Genomic DNA, 17,713 nt, shown 5'->3' with positions numbered 1-17,713 from the left:
AATATACAGAAATTCACAGTAGTTCATGAGACCACTTTGCACACAAGTAACTTCTAAAGTTTCTTATAATATCCATTATACAAATAAACCTACAGCTCTAACATTTTATTTCAAAACTTCAAAACATTTTGTGTGTGTGTATATATGTATGTGTAGGTGGACTTGGAAGTTACTCTGCCTGGTGAAGGAAAAGACCGGGTTTTTAGGGTTTCTATAAAATGGATAGCTCAAGTTAGTCTCTATGCATTAGAGGAAGCACTGCAGGGCCGTTCCAGAACCATTCCTGTGGATGCCATACAAGCTCTTGATGTTGTCATGAGACATTTACCTAGCATGACGTAAGTTTTAAATTTTTCTTAGTTGCAGGATGCTTGCAAAACTGTAGGTATTAATAGTTATTGAAATTAACCATGAAGTGAAATGATGTGGGCTCATGTACCACTTTTTAATGTTTAATTGTTTTAAAATTGCAAACTCAGCCTTACTGTAAAAAAGGACAAACAAACAAGAATCCCACTAACAAAAATTCATGTTTTTAACACCCACCCATTAATGACAAGGTTGACATTTTGTTTTGTTTGGTACAATTGAAGAATATGTGGCACCATTTTTGTCAATTTTAAGAGAAGAAAATATTGGGGAATCAGTGCAAGCAGAGGGTGAGTTTATAAATGAAGAGAGTAGGATTTATATGGGCGTCAAAAGCTCGAACAGAGGTTATTACAAATTTTATGATTTTTTTTATGTTAATTATATCGACATTACCTTCATAGAGCACCAATGGTATATGTACCACAGTTTGAAAATCTGTGATCCACATTGTGATACGGAACTGTACGTGTACAAGCATTATCAATTCTGAAGTCATCACCCTGAAATTTGGTGTAGATATTTTGAACAGCTTAAATGCACATCTTTATTTGTTGAAAGTCAAAATTACGTGTATTATTTATGTTGTACTTTCTGGTCTTATGAATATTGCTGTAATCATTTGGCATTGTATAAACACTTTGACAGTTTAATTTAGTTAGGAACCATTTTGCTTTATATGTTTACAAAAAAATGTATGAACTGTTAGTTTTGTCTTTTGTGAAGAAATAAACTATTTGTTTCATAATTTATTTCCCTAATATTATAGGTTCTACTACATGAGGCAGCTGTATTCTATAATGTAATCTGTACATATAGAGATGAAATGTTTATTTGTTTACACCCTAACTCCTCCAAGCCTATTTGACCAATCTCAAACAATCATGATGCTTTAAACAGCATTAAGTATTCCAAAGGGATTCAAGGTCAAAGAAAGAAAGTTGTTGGATTGTTTCTTAAACAACCATGCTTTTCTCATGGTCAATGAGATTTAGTGTGTTCAAGGGTCGGATCACCTCAACATTTGTTTGTTGGTAGATGAAAAGCAGACTGCAAATATTGTTTATGAAGAAGCTTGTTGTAGTTTTAAATATTTGAGAAATGTTATGTTCAAGTTATTACTACATTAATCTTTACTTGTTTTAAATAAGTATAAACATTCCATATCAGTTGATGAGCATTTCAACTTTTTAGTCACATGGTTGGTTGACTGTTACATTGTTTGTTTGAGTTTGACTCATTTGAGTGCACATTCTCATGAATGTGCTTGTATGAATACCTGCTGCCCAGCACAGAACTGTGTACATCATTATTTTGTTTATGGTCCAGCAAGTTGAAATTAGCAAGTGTGGTAAATTTACCTCCATTTCATCACAGTTTCTCTTAACACTTGTTTAAATGTACTGCCTCCATAACGTCAAATGTAATAACACAATTTATCTGTTGTTATGTGACAACCTATTTATCTCAGGTGTCATCTTAGTAGCCATTATTTGAATCCTTTCCAGTTACTTCATGTCTTTCTTGGGTAAGAAACTTAAAACTAAATACAAAACTACAAATGAAGCCTAATGAGTGACCTATACAATAAAATTATAACATTTATAATTATTGTATTCAGTATTTCTGTAAATACAACCTACAGTCTTATTCACTGTACCACTAACAACAGGAAACTGCTTGGGATGGCTTTAGAAACGGATTGACTATTACACTAAGATCCCTTTTTTTCATAATACTGTTAAGGTTACTCTTGTCCAAATTATACTTATAATTCAAATTGTGATAGTCCATAAATATTGTCTTCCGTTTATTCACCCATCTCATGAAATGATCTAAATCCTTTTGTTAATCCACAGCATCTTCTCAGCTAGCAACACCCAAGACCCCAATGTTATCAACAAATTTAAGCAATGCATTTGGCAAACCTCTTATCTATATTGTTGATGTGAGAAAGAGCAAAGGTCCCAGCTGATCCTTAAGTGCACCATTTGTGATGTTAATCCATTTTCATTGAACTATTATCTGTTTCTGTCCCAGTTATTTATTTTTGAAGGATATAAATGAATGTTCTGTCAAAACGTGTAATATGTTCCTTCAACATTACACCTTTTCATTATACTTGCAAAAAGTCGTTGCAGTTTACTACTGCTAGCTAAGAGCTGAAAATCTGTCACTCAATGAAACATGCTCTGTAGACCTAGATTCATTATTCTCAAAATATTAGGATCATTACTCTTCATATTTCTAACATCACTTCTTTTTTACTGCAAATCTTTCAGTAGAAATCTTCAATTCTTTTGTAAGACCTATTATCATTTTCCACAATTTGCACTTCTCAATCTAAGTAGTTCTTAAGATTTTAATTTTCCCTCTAATCTGAAAATAAATTGTACATTCTCATTACTAGCCTCTGTAAAAGTCTGTGTTAATCCAGAAAACAAAATCCACACATTGAATACATCATACTCGAGTTGCATGCATGCCCTAACATTTACACTGTTTCTAACCATATTAGATTGAAAAAGTATTTAACTGATAGAGAAAGGTTAGAAGAAAAATGTAAGATATCACTGTTATAGTGGAAGCACAATTCTGGGGAAAATCTGAGGGTTGCTGGTTCAAATCCCCATCCCACCAATCATGCTCACCTTTTCAACTGTGGGGGCATTATAATGTGATGGTCAATCCTACTATTTGTTGGTAAAAGAGTAGCCTAAGAGTTGGCAGTGGGTGGTAATGACTAGCTGCCTTCCTTCTAGTCCTGCATTGCTAAATTCGGGATGGCTAGCGCAGATAGTCCTCGTATAGCTTTGTGTAAAATAAAAAAACAGACAAACAATAATTCTGTGGATTATGTAATTCAAGTATTAGATTTTGTCCTAGACATAAATGATATTATGTACAGATGTGGGTTTATTTCTGGTTGCTAAGGTCCAAATTTAGATATATGTACATCTAAGCTAGCCTACTTAGTTTTAAACTTCAGTCATATATTGGTACTTTTTCAATATGGAAATCCCTCAAACATGGAGATGATCATGATAATGTTGTATTTTCTGTGAATATTCATTAATTTGAGGGAGAAGAGAATTAGCAGTAAGTGGGTACTTAAAATTATTTAAGGCAAAGGTGTTTTTTTTTTGGTACTGTTTTTTCCTTTTTAACACCTGAAACATCTCTTCTAGCATCTAGTATTTATTTTATGACTGATATTTTGAAAAAGTAATTTTTGTGCTCTTATAAGTAGTATGTGGTGACAGTTTCTTTTAGCAAAACTGTATATTCCTCTAGTGTACTTTTTATTATGTATTTTAACTGGAGAAAAGGTAAATTGGTATTTATGTGTAAATGAAAGTATTGCTTTTAAAGTAATCTTGACTTGCTGTATTTCCTTGGCTAGCTAATTTTTAACCTAATACACTAACATATCAGTCTTCTGTACAAACAGTTTCTCACAAATTTAAGCTGCAGCTCTTAAAGCTTCCCATATATTGTATTCTAAAGATGACTGGTATGGATATTAAAAACTTTAATAGAAATAAAGATGTTTATTAATCTGAAGATGAACTAAGAAGGTCAAAACATTGTTCTGCACTTTATTTTAATTAAAGTTTTAATACCATGCCAGCTGTATTTCTAATACATATTTACTTTGAGTGAGTTTCTCGTCATTGTGGTTTCTTAAATATTGAAATAGCTTAGCTTTTGATTTATTTGGTTTTCTGTCAGCTGACTCTAATCATACAAAATGTATGTTTTTGTAAATTCAATGAACTTGAAAATGTATTAATGTGTTTATAAAACTTTCATTTTCTAAAAATAATGAATTTTTAAAGTCTGTGAACTTTTTCATAATATTAAGAATGTGTGCTTTCATACCATAGATACACCCCAGTTGGACGTTCATTTTTCTCCTCCCCTGATGGTTACTACCATCCTCTGGGTGGTGGACGAGAGGTGTGGTTTGGATTTCACCAAAGTGTACGTCCAAGTCAGTGGAAGATGATGCTAAACATTGATGGTAGGTTAGTGGGAATTCACCCACATCACAGTAAACAGAGCAGTGTTACTTAATTTTACAGAAACTTTCATGTAACTTTTTGGAATTCTTGCTTTTCTTACATAAATATTTTTCGTGACCACAAATGAAAGACTTTTAAAACGTGACCATGTTTTTTCTAGTTATGAAGGTAGAAAAACATTAATCATTCACGTTGTATTATGTTAGTCTATGTATTACAAAGTTTTCAGAAAGAAATTTTGTCAAATTAACTACATTTGTAAATGTTATACATGTTCAAACTGGAAAACTATTACTGGAGATTATTTTTCTTGCATGGCCTATCTACATTAAGTATAAAGGAAACATGACTACAACTGAGATACGTTTTAGCTATATGTGTGAAACTTTTAATGAACCAGCCTTGTAAGCATATGTAAAAACATGTTAATTGTGATAAACTAACTTTCTGGCTGAGCTAATGCTCTGGAACTTCTTTGTAAGTTTGCTTGAAGTATTTAGTGTGATATGTACAAAATCTTCTTAAAATATTCAAATAGATTTAGAATGCTTTTGTCACAGGTACTGGAAGAAATTGGTTCAAATTTGATCTTTCTCATAAAGAGATGTTGAATGAGCATTAATACAGCTTCTCTCTGGTCTTAGTTAGCATCTTGATGTCCATTATGAAAGTAGTGTGGATATTATCCTATGTAAAGTTCACATTTCGGTCAGTTAAAACTAATGTGTTAAAAGTCATGAAATTAAACTGTATGTGCATACTTTTAGTTATTTGACCAATCATAATAAATATCAGTTAACTACTTGTTAGGAGATGAAATCCACTATACACTTTAAATAAAAAGTCCAGTGGTATATCTTTTGAATGGATTGTTATTACTTTTTGTTTAATTTTGTTGCATTGTTTCAACAACAATGTGGTCATCATTAGATAATTATCTGTTTGTGAAATACTGTGAGAGCATTTTGTCTCAATTTAGAAATCAAATAAGTGTGACACATTTTGATTTAAATTAGGTTTTAGTTCATAAATAATTAATGAATTTTTTTTATATTTCTTGTATTAATGTTCTCATTGCACAATATTTTAAGGTTGATAACATTATTTTGATGTTGATTTGTTGTACTGTATTCATAAATGTGTAATGGAAATTCGATAGGTTTGCTAATCCTAATGTTGTGTCTCGTTTCACACTTTTCTAAATTGGAATGAAACACCCATACAGTATTTAGCACAGTGCAACAAAATGCTTGTAATTATAAAATTTAAATGTGTGTGTAACCTTTAATTCTACATTGAATAGTCTTAAACTGTCTTCTTTGTGATATGTGTAATTTCATGTCTTTACCTTTTCATTTAATATTTTATTTCCCTATTTTTTGCTGTTGATTATTTATGTCAACACATCAGTGGGTTACCTGCAAGCAATAGAATGGCAAAGATGTATTAGTCTTGAGCAAAATCTTTTTGTGTGTGCTTGGTAAAGAAACCTTACAGAACAAAGGGAAGCTTTGTGTATTTTATAAGTTATTAAATCTTTCAACTGTGAATTTTAAAGCAAATAATGTATAATTGACTGAAATGTAAAGGTACATCAAACTTTTAAAACTCAGTGCTAAACTATAAATGATGGGTGTTGCACTATGAGGGGTTGACAGAATGTATTAACTGTTTCCACTGCATTCAGCCAAGTACTTTTAGCCATGTGTCAAAAGAGGCTGGTAAGCTGCATTCTCATTTAATCTTGCACATACTTGACTATCACTATGCATTTCAAGCTATACTTCAAATTTCCACACTGTTTATAGATTGTGCATAATGTGACACAAATCTGCGAGATTTCATTATTTGTTTCAATATTTCTTTTGAAGTAGAGGAATAAAGTCTTAATATATAACTTTGAATTATAATTTATTTCTTAACAATTTCATTAAACTACTTTCATAGTAAAGTGGTTTAATAAGTTTGAATATAACTCAGTAACATATACAGAAGTCTAAAAATGGTTGTTGTTGTATGGTTAATTATCAATAGTGGAATTGCCATAAAAAAGACTTTACAAAGTTTAAAAATTAAAATTTCTTTTTAGAGTATGTTTTCTTTTATTAAAGATTAGTTATTTAATATAATTAACTTTGCCTTGTGGTAACCAGTTGAATGAACTTTTAAGAACAAAATTTCAGATGAAATATTCTCTCCTTTAACCCATGTATTTCAGTGTCAGCAACTGCTTTTTACAAAGCTCAACCAGTAATAGAATTCATGTGTGAGGTTTTAGACATTAGAGACATCAGTGAACAGAGGAAGCCATTAACTGACTCCCAGAGAGTAAAGTTTACCAAAGAAATAAAAGGTTTAAAAATTGAAATCACTCATTGTGGTACGATGAGACGAAAATACAGAGTATGTAATGTAACCAGACGCCCGGCACAATTGCAATCGTAAGTTCACTGTTTATAATATGGTCATTACAGTAAACACTATTATTGTATCTCATTATAAATATTTGAAAACAAATGTACTGAAGAAAACAATTGTTAGGTAATAGTCTTAATTGGTTTGTGTTTTGAGCAGTTTTAAAGTTTTGAAAATGTTTGTGCTACACTATGAAGGTGTGAAGTATGCAGAAAATTTAGATTTTTAGTAATTGGGTAATTTTGAAAAGAGCAGAAATATAATGAGTAGAAAAGTATTTTATGTTGATAAAAATGTTTCCAACTGTAAAAACTGTTCAAAATTGTTAATGGTGTTGATAAAAAATGTTTGCAACTGTGAAAACTGTTTAAAACTGTAAACAGTTTGTGCAAAATGCAAGTTTTATTTAATGTTAGGCTTTATCTTTTCTCACAGTGTCATGTACTTATGAAAATCTCTTTAAACCTGTCATGTTTGTGTATTTCCTTGTTTTCCACAGGTTCCCTCTGCAGCTAGAAAATGGGCAGACTGTAGAGTGTACTGTGGCAAAGTACTTTCTTGACAAGTACAAAATGAAGTTAAGGTCAGTTGAACACTTGATAAATTTGTTTTGCAAACACACATCAAAATAAAAGATTTCAATTATGTGGCAAGTGTTAAAGTCAAAATTTTCATTAAAAAATTATGCACAATATATTTTATGCTATGCTTACCAGATATTAACCAGCTATAAAATCAAACCTTTACACATAGGAATTTATTTTTTCTATGAAGTTCACAGCACAAACAATTATTTTTCCATTAAAAACTGAAAACCTGATGATGCTGTGTAATCATCAAAATGGACAAGTGTGTTTGCTAGTTTTAAGGTTGACCTGGCTGATATGACACTGTGGATCATGTGGGAAAATTTCATTACTGAGCATGCTTTCCCTTTCAGCCTTGGAGGTATTTTAATGTGGTCATGAATATCACTCTTTTGGTAAGGAGCAGCTCAAAATTTTGCAGCAGGTAGTGTCAACTAGCTGCCTTTTCACTTGTTTATCCCTTCTAAATTGAGGATGGTGGTATAGCTAGCCCTTGTGTAGCTTTACATGAAATTCAACAAATGGAGGTTCTTTTAAGTTCATGTTCTCCATTTTAAGAACCTTAAACATAATTCAATTAACTAATCTTCAAGCATGTCTTGTCAGACTTAGCAGGTAAATTTAGTTTTAGTGTATGGTAACCAGGACTGATAACTATCTATAGATCAGTTGTAGATGTTATTGCTGGGAAATCATTTTTGGTTAAGTAAAACTAGCTAAACGTTTTTTCTTTTGATTTTCTCTAATTATTATAAACCTGTATAGGTGAAAATGTTATTAAAGCAAATATAACATTTTTCTCTTTAAACATTTATTATTATATTAGAAGCGATGGACAATGAGGAACTGTGAGAGTATTAAATTATTTTTATTTTTCTCTAGGTATCCTCACTTGCCATGTTTGCAAGTTGGCCAAGAACATAAACATACATATCTACCTCTTGAGGTATGAATGATAGATTCATTTCACTGCCTATTCATTGTAGCAGACTTAGTCTCATTTATTATCTCTTTCTTTCTTATTTGTGTGTGTGATAACTTATCTTTGCAGTAACCATATTGTAATTATTTAACAGGTTTTGTTATCAGGAAGAAATTACTGTGGGTAAAAAAATAAAATCAAAACATTTTAAATAAAGAAATGACTAAAATACACCAGAGGATCATTTGTTTTAAGAGGTTTAATTGTTCTTGCTATGTAGTATTTTTTTTAATAACAATGTGTAATTACTTAATGAATCACTAAAATGTTTAATCTTTACAAGCCAAACATTCGACTCTTTAAGTACTAGGAAAAAATACGCATATTTTTTTTTTTAAAGTCGTCAACAAAAGTTTTCTGAAAAAGTAAACTAATTCATACTCGAGAGACTTTAGTTTTCCTATAAGTATTGAATAAAGACTTTTTTGACCAAAGCTAAAGCTATGTTAATAAGAATTAAAATATATTAAAACAAAAATTTGGAGCAATATCTATTTCAATATTTTTTTTGTATCTAAAGAGATATGAAGTATGTCAGAGCACCAGCCTAATGACTCAAGCATGAAGTTGTACTTGTGTCAGTTTTCATTCAAGAAAATTTACAAAAATAATATGCTGTTATTTGTCACTGTTCAGTTTCTGTTGATAACAATGGTGTATTTAATATACTGAAATATACTATTTGTCAGCTACTAGAGACCTTAAGTTGTTATTCATTTTGTAGGTGTGTAATATAGTTGCAGGACAACGCTGTATTAAGAAGTTGACTGATATGCAGACCTCCACCATGATCAAGGTAATAGTTTTTACTGATACACAAGTATTAAAACAACTAGAAAAGAAAAGTTGGTCATTAACTTCTTTCTGTCTGAGAGTTGTGTAAAATTACAAAATAAGAAACTAAGGGTTAAATACAAAATAGTACACACTATTTTTATTTTTTTGTAGCTGCCACTGCAGTAGTAATATTTGAGTGGATTTAACATAACCTAACATTTTGTAACAACATGGGACATGTTCCATCCTTTAAACTAAATTAAAATAATTAAAAAATCTTGAAGCCAGCCATTATCTATCATATTTTTACCTAGCTTGTTCTTAAACTCACTTAAATTTACTGTCTCTACAACATCCAAAAGTCAACCATTCTTCTTAGAAAAATGAATCTTAGATGGAGGTGACTCCTCCCCAGACAAAATTTACATTTGTTCCCTAATCCTACTATTCTCACTGTTGAATATGATAAAAGAGGGTGCATCATTACTGTCAGTTCCCTTTACAATCTTAAACACCTAAATCAGATCTCTCCTAACTCTTATTTTTTCAAGAGAAAATAATATGAGATATTTCAACCTGTTTTTGTATGGCAACCCAGGCAACATTTTAATAACTCTCCTCTAAACTCCTTCCAACAATTTAATGTCTTTCCTAAAGTAAGGAGCCCAAGACTGGGCACACTATTCCAAATGTGGTATAATTACTGGACCTGTACAATGAAATTACGACCTCTCTAGACTTTTATTCGATATTTATGTAGATATAACATAATCCTATTTTACCCTACCACTAGCAACAGCACACTACTTGAATGGCTAAAGAGACTGATCAACCACTACATCAAGATCCCTTTATGTCATGACACTATAAATGTTATTCATATCCAAATTAAACTTGCAATTTAATTGTGATTACCAGCATCTATTATCTTGCATTTGTTATAATCAAAACCCATCTACCCGGTATTTGTCCAACTTAATAAATAATCTAAATCCTTCTGTAGCCAACAGCATCCTCTTCACAGTTAACAACACCCAGGATGTTAATATCATCAGCAAATTTAAGTAATTTATTGATTATTCTTTCATCTGTGTTATTGATGTAAATCAAAATGAACAGTGGTCCCAAGACTGAAGGTATAAGCACTTGTCATATTAATCCAGTATGACTGAACTTCATTTATAACAGTTCTTTATTTAATCGAGCTACTCTTCTATCCAATTAATTAACTCCCCCACACTTATAAAAAATATGTTTCTATACATGACATTTATGACATTAGAATTTAGAAAAAATAAAGTAGAATTGTGTTCCCCAAAGCATTGTATGCACACCTCTGGTGGAACATGAGATGACTTTTGGTGTTATGCTGTTTACTTTTTTAATAGTTATATATTTATTTTAATACATATTAGAAAAAAAATTCTAAAAATAAATTTTAATGTCTTTATTACATTATTTTGTAACAAATAAACATATGATGCACCTTCCCTCTGAATAATAGCCAGTCTGCTCATTGGCTAATTTCTACTCATAGAGCATGCACAATGACAAACCAGGAACCAAATTCGTTAGTTAGTTTTAGACAAAGATTACGTTAAGTGATACTGGTTTTCCATTTATTCCAGTGTTATGAAATTTCATTTTAAAATAAATTTGAGTAAAAAAAACAGTTGGTTTAAAGAAAAATATTAATGAAAATATGAATAATGATACTGATATGACAGTTCATGAAGTTGGTACACAAATGACTGAAGTTTGGGAAGCAGTGAATTAGAAGAACCTTTTTGTATCCTTGAAAATAGAAAATGTTTATCATAACAAAAGCTACGTGAGCATAATTGTGAGTTTTTAAATTCCAGTGAGAGCTAATAGTGTCTGAATAGTGAAATTTAAGAATTTCAACCAGTGAACCTAAGTTTTGTTTATAATAATTTCATATTTTGATAATTTTATAGGCAACTGCAAGATCTGCTCCAGATCGAGAAAGAGAGATAAACAACTTGGTATGTAAAACATGTCATTCCATTTTATTTACTTGAGAGGTAAAACATTTGGATTTCAAACTAGCCTTCTCAAAAATCTGGCAAAAGAGACTACTCTTTCTGTTGATTATGGGTAATCCAATAACAAATACGATAAAGAAATATTGACATTTTTTGAAGGTTTGGAGACTAAATTTACTTTATGGCTTAACACTGTTACAGTGGGTCAAGTCAAAGGCCATGTCATCATGTTTATTAACTTGCATTTAGAATTTTATTGAACTACTATTTTATGAATTTATATCAATAAGTTTGGAATCAAATTGTAGATTACAATTCAAACTTACATAAGTTCATTTCTTAACTTAAAAGTAAATATTAAAAGAATACACTTAAATATAGATTTTGGTGAGTCACATGGTATGTTGAATGCAGAGCTGTTTAAAATTAGTGTTTGTGATATGAAAATGCTAAGTCTATAGTTTCTTACAAATTAGAAACTCAAATTACTAACATCAAGTTGGAATATAAAATAAGAACCATATTTTTATTTTACTGAGATGTGGTTTGTGTACTGAATCAAACACAGTGCCTCCATTCACCTCTTTCCATTTTTTGAAACGGTCTCTTATATAGACTTAGTTTTATATATATATCGTGAATAATCAATCAACAGCTTTGAGTATTTTCCCAGAGATTTTCTCGGCCATTTTAATCTGTTAGAAGGCTTTGTTTCTTCAAACTAGAATTTAAGAATGTAGGTTATATCTTTAGTTGCTTGACATTTCTTATTTTTTTAGATCTAAATTCAACTTGGTTATCAGGCTTGATAAATTAGTGGATTTCTATATTTAAAAGGTTTTAAAGATTACACAAATAATGTTTGATTCTTGTTTTTAATCATAACATGAATATCAATTTGCACTTGGACTAGTAATGAAACAGACTTGTATTCACAAATAAACCTTTAGTGAAAATACTTCATTAAAAAAAATTTTTTTTTTTACAAAGTATTTGTAATGTGTACTAAAAGTCTATCAAATTTTGTAAAGATACACCTGTTCTATAAAAAGTTATGGTATAAATAATTTACGTGCAAATTTTGTATACAAACTTGTATATGTTATAGCGAACATGTAGCAAAATGATTAACAGTGCCTATAGTATCAGGGTATAATTTTGTAATACTCGGAAGGTCATGACCCCAGTAACATAGCAGTATGTAGACTCATACTGTTAGAAAATGGGTTTCAGTACCCATGGTGAGCAGAGCACAGATAACTGATTGTGTATCTTTGTGCTAGACTCCCAAACAAACAAAAGGTTGTGTACGTTTATTGATAAACGTTAATAAAATGGGTGACTTAAACATTGAATTCAGCTGTGTAAAAGCAAAAGAAATAGGAAAAATTAACTGATTTGATATACATAGCTAAGCATTGTAATGTAATTAAATATTTTCATTCTTTTGAATGTTTCAGGTGTCAGCTAATACAACTCAAGTTCCTGAGCCTCCCATGCTGGTGAGATTGTTTTTTATGCAATGTATAACAATTTTTTAAAGTGTCTCAAAAATTTCTGCTCTCCAAGATGCAAAAACGAATTGTTTCTTGTGTAGCCTATTATTAAACTAAGAATATCTATATATCTTTTCTCCATTAAACACAGTTGTAGGATGGCAAGTATTCCTTATTTTTTTAAATTGTTATATAATTTAGTAATTTCTTATAGGTTTGTTATATTTTGTGTCCATTATCTTTGGTTATATTGTTTTGGGTATTTTTTACAAAAGTTTTTTTTTTTCTATATTGGAGTTTTAGGTTGCTGAGTGAATAATATTGTAAAGGATTTAATAAACTTTTAAAGCTTTGAATATGGTCTGAACAGTAAACTACATCATAAATTATGTGAAGTCAGACTTTAGTGTTTGACACTTACATTTCAAAAGCTGACAGTATTTGGAACTTTTAGGCATAATATTTGAAATGAGTTATGCCTCACTCTTGATGTATTTTGTCAAAAATTCTTATTGACAGGATATAGATTTGATATCAGAGAGATATAAAAGTAACATTTCACCTTCTGTCTGCTCAGTACCACAAAAGTTTGGTGTTCAAAGTGTTTTAAATACTAGAACTCATGGGTTGGTTCAACCTTAAACTATCTCAAAAGTTCACCAGAAAAACCATTTATATGCAGTGGAAAAAAAATGATATAATGGTAAATGCTAAAAGCTTGCCAAGCAATAAAGCCTCTAGGGTATATTTGTAAAACTTGTATTGGCAACATTTTTTTTTCCACACTTAACCATTTTAAACTCAATTTGGTGTTTTGCTAGAATTATTTTCACATTGTCATAGTAAATATTAATACCATACCTTATAAAATATATAATGATAACAGGGTTTGAATAAGTTTTTAACCCAAGAGACATAAATCTTATCAGATACTGTAAGTTTGAATATTTGACTGGATGCAGATTTAAAGATTGGCAAAGGTGACACTGTCCACCTTACAAATGTTTTAGGTTTTTAAAGGCCATTGGCTTTTTAACATTATTTAAGTTTTTAATTAATAAATTAGACTTTTTTACATTATTCCTTTTATGAAATAAAGTAAAATTAGTTTGATACAAAATTAGAAAACAGCTGTGACGTCAACTCAAACCAGAACTAGAAAGGTCAACTTCAGGTGACTGATGCTGATGTTTGACTTACCTGTTAATAAAATTTAAATTTAATTTAATACAGAATTTAATGTGAATCATTCTTGTATGGATTATGTTTGTAGGATTTATCTTAAGGAAATTGATCGTATAATTTCACATATTGATTATGGCTAGTGTTTTAAATTCTTTTCTTTTTGTTACTCGTATTAATTTGGCAGTGGTGCGAGTAGCCAATCTGCAACTCAATCAAGACATCCTACAAAGAAATATGGATATTATTTCCATAAATGAACCGTATTATTTTGAGCAAAATATAGCTCATTTCTCTGAAAGTATGAGAATTGTTTTTTGTTTTGATATCCTGAAGGCAGGGATTATTATTAACAATAAAAATATTAATTACTATGTTTTATTTTGTACAAACAATTTGGTTTGTATTATAATTACTTATGAAAATTTTATTATGATTGTGATTAGTATTTACTGCTCCCCATCAGGAGTTATTGATATGTTAATATGTTACAAAATTTTATTAGAAAGCATAATAATAAAATTATTTTAATTTGAGGTGATTTCAATGCTAAGTCAGAAGTTTGGGGCCAGAGGCCACTTGATGATAGGGGGTTTTCAGTTACTAACTTTATGGATTTAAATGAATTTGTACTACTTAATTCAGATTCTATATCAACTTCTCAATTAGAGGGGAAAGCTGGATTGATTTGGCCATGATAAAGTATAATAACGAATTTGATATTCATTTTGAAGTTACTGATTACATTACTAATAGTGATCATAATATGCTGGAATTGCAATTTTCAAACTTTGATATAAAAATGGATAATGAATTTATAAATATAAATAAACTTAATTGGTTGGATTTGAAAATAGAAATAAGAGAATATATAAATGAGATTAAAGATGAGGTAATCAATAAAGATAATATTGATAATTATTTATTAAAATTTACTCAAAAAGTTAGAGATTTATTTAAACAATTCAAGGAATAAGAATAACATAAAGGATACAAACAAGCTTACTGGTGGAATACCAAGCTAAAAATCTTCAGGAGTAAAGTGAGAGCTTTATGGAGAAGATTTCAAAAGACTAAAGACATTAACTTCAGACAATATTACAAATTGGAATGTAGGAAACAGCAAGCAAAATATAAAAGATTAATTATTTTCACTGAAAAAGAAGCTTTAATAAATTATATTACTGGTAATATCTTTGGTGTTCCATATAAAACTACCATGGATAGAAAGAAGAAATACTTACAGATTAATGAAATAAAGGATAAAGATGGGGATATTATAAAAAATAGAAATGAAGCTATAAATGAAATACTTATCACTTTCCATGGGTGAATTATGATCAGATGGTCTCTAGAATAGGTTTTTGCAATGGGATACAGGATAATAATGATATTGATTTGAATATAAATGGAGATAATATTACAGAGTATGAAATTAATAAAGTCATTGGAGAGATGGAGGATAATAAAGCTCCTGGATATGATAATTTAAAGTTGCCTGTAATCAAAGAAATATAATTTGCCAACAAAAATTGGTTTGTTAAAGTATTAAATTTTTGTTATAACAATTTAATTTTTCTGCTAGTTTGGAAAAAGGCTAAGGTGACTCTCATCTATAAAAAAGGTAAAGATATAATGCTTCCTAGTAGTTATAGACTAATATGCCTTTTTCCCATTTGGGGTAAAATATTTTCTATGATTTCGAAATATAGATTGACCTACTTTATTGAGAAATTTAAATTAATTGATATACAATATTGATTTATGAGAAGAGATCTACTCTTCATGCATTACAGAAACTTAAAAAATGTTTATGAAAGTATAAATAACAAGTGCATTACATTATTAATCTCTTTGGATTTTAAAAATGCTTTTAACTCAGTGGACATCATGATCTTAATAAAACATTTAAATAATCTAAAAATACCTTTGAAGTTGAAAAAGGTGATTATTGATTTTAAAGTTTTAATAGAAGGTATAAATAAGAAATATAATAAGGGGATTTCCCAAGGATCTAGTTTGGGTCCTATTCTGTGGAACCTTTACATTGATGGAATGTTAAAATTAAAGAGTATGAATAAGGCGTACATACAAGCATTTGCTGATGACACCATTATTTTAATGCAAGCAAAAGCTTCATATCTATTTGTCATTGTCTGAGGATATATTAAATAAGGTTAACAACTGGATTTTAGATAACTTAAAACTTAATATAGATAAATCAAATTTCATTATAATTTATGAAGGTGAGAATATTATGCATGTACCGACAATTACTATTAGTAATAAAATAATTAAATTCACAAAGAGCTGAAACACTTAGGTATTATAATTGATATGAAACTTAATTGGCTATTGCATCTTAATTTTGTTAAAAGTAAAAGTTAATATTATTCAAAAATTAAAGCAGATTTCAAGAGCCACTTGGGGCCTGAAACCATATTTTGAAAGATATTTATAAATTAAGTATGGAAAAAAATGATAACATATGGATATGAGATCTGGTTTGAATATACAGAAAGAATTAAAAACAAAATTTTGCAAATTCAAAGAATTGCAATATTACCCATCGCAAAGACCTATAAAAGTGTAGATAGTTTAACACTTAATACTTTAACAGGGATTCCCCCTTTAGATCTAAAACTAGAAATTGGTGTTAAGTTATATGAACTGTTTTATCTTAAACAAAATGTTAAAATAAAAGATGAAGTAATAGGACTAGAAAATATTGAAGTTCTAATGGAGCTAAATTTAGCTCCTTGGATTAATCAGTTTTAATTGGTATTATGATGATTTAAAACAGTTTAGTAATAAATTTTATACAGATGGTTCAAAAATTAATAAAGTTGGATGTGCTTTTATATATATTTATAATGATGAAATTAAAGATGAAAGTTTGTTTAGATTAAATGATAATACAACAGTATTTATGGCTGAACTGTTTGCAATTTTTAAGACTTGATTTCATGGTAAATATTTATGAAGCTACGATTTATTCTAATTCAAGGTCATCATTAATGGCACTTAAATCATGTAAAGATAATAATTATTTAGTTAATAGAATTAAAGAATATATCATCTACAATAAATTTAATATTACATTTGTTTGGGTTAAAGTCCACATTGGGATCATTTATAATGAAATAGTAGATCTTAAGGGTAAAGAAACCACAGATAGAATGGTAATCGATGATGAATTTGGATATAGTAAAAAAACAAATTAAAACAAAATTAAATAAAGAATTATTGAGTAATCGGCAACAAAGATGGGATGATACTTCTGTTGGTAGATTCAGTTATAAATATTTTAATAAAGTAAATGTTAATAGATGTAGAGGAGATTTTTATATGAATCAGATTTTAACAAATCATGGGGTTTTCCCAGATTATCAAGCAAGAATTTATAGAAAATCTAATTTGTCTCTGTGGAGAGATAGGAACACAAGATCACATAATTCTATATTGCAAAAATTATGATTGTATAAGAATGAAATATTTTCCTAAAAAGTATTTAAATTGGGAATTTAAAAATTTATTGTTAAATGTGGGAGCAGTAAATGGTATTAAATGTATTATTACTGATATATTGGAAAAGTTATGTTGAAATTTGTTTGGTTTTATTTGTTGTTGTTTGTTACCAAGTAGGTAACTGATTAAAAAAAAAATTATTATTCTTAGAATTATTGTAAAAAAAAAAAAAAAAAATGGATTTGGCAACAAATCTTTTAGGTAGAGGAAGTCTCATTTTTAGGAATGTTAGGTTTTATTAGTTTGATTTGCCCTACTGGCTGGGTTTGTGTATAATGATATTGGAGTGATTATTGAGCAGTATTGTTTTGCAGTGGCTTAATCATTGTTTGAATACCCCCTACGG

General features: G+C 29.4%; 1 protein-coding gene across 2 annotated transcripts in view; it reads left to right on the top strand.

The window, feature by feature from the left end:
• LOC143240063 (protein argonaute-2-like) overlaps positions 1 to 17,713 on the top strand; it is a 42,688-nt gene that overhangs the window by 12,249 nt on the left and 12,726 nt on the right. For both annotated transcript variants that reach the window (XM_076481907.1, XM_076481906.1), the window contains exons 4-11: positions 157 to 338; positions 4,257 to 4,393; positions 6,613 to 6,835; positions 7,309 to 7,392; positions 8,279 to 8,342; positions 9,103 to 9,174; positions 11,114 to 11,161; positions 12,622 to 12,663. In XM_076481907.1, coding sequence (XP_076338022.1) covers positions 157 to 338; positions 4,257 to 4,393; positions 6,613 to 6,835; positions 7,309 to 7,392; positions 8,279 to 8,342; positions 9,103 to 9,174; positions 11,114 to 11,161; positions 12,622 to 12,663 — 852 coding nt within the window. The remainder of the gene's footprint in view (positions 1 to 156; positions 339 to 4,256; positions 4,394 to 6,612; positions 6,836 to 7,308; positions 7,393 to 8,278; positions 8,343 to 9,102; positions 9,175 to 11,113; positions 11,162 to 12,621; positions 12,664 to 17,713) is intronic.

The sequence above is a fragment of the Tachypleus tridentatus genome, chromosome 13 (assembly GCF_004210375.1).
Source record: "Tachypleus tridentatus isolate NWPU-2018 chromosome 13, ASM421037v1, whole genome shotgun sequence".
In the NCBI taxonomy this organism is placed as follows: Eukaryota; Metazoa; Arthropoda; class Merostomata; order Xiphosura; family Limulidae; genus Tachypleus; species Tachypleus tridentatus.
This window is presented reverse-complemented; position numbering and strand designations above follow the sequence as displayed.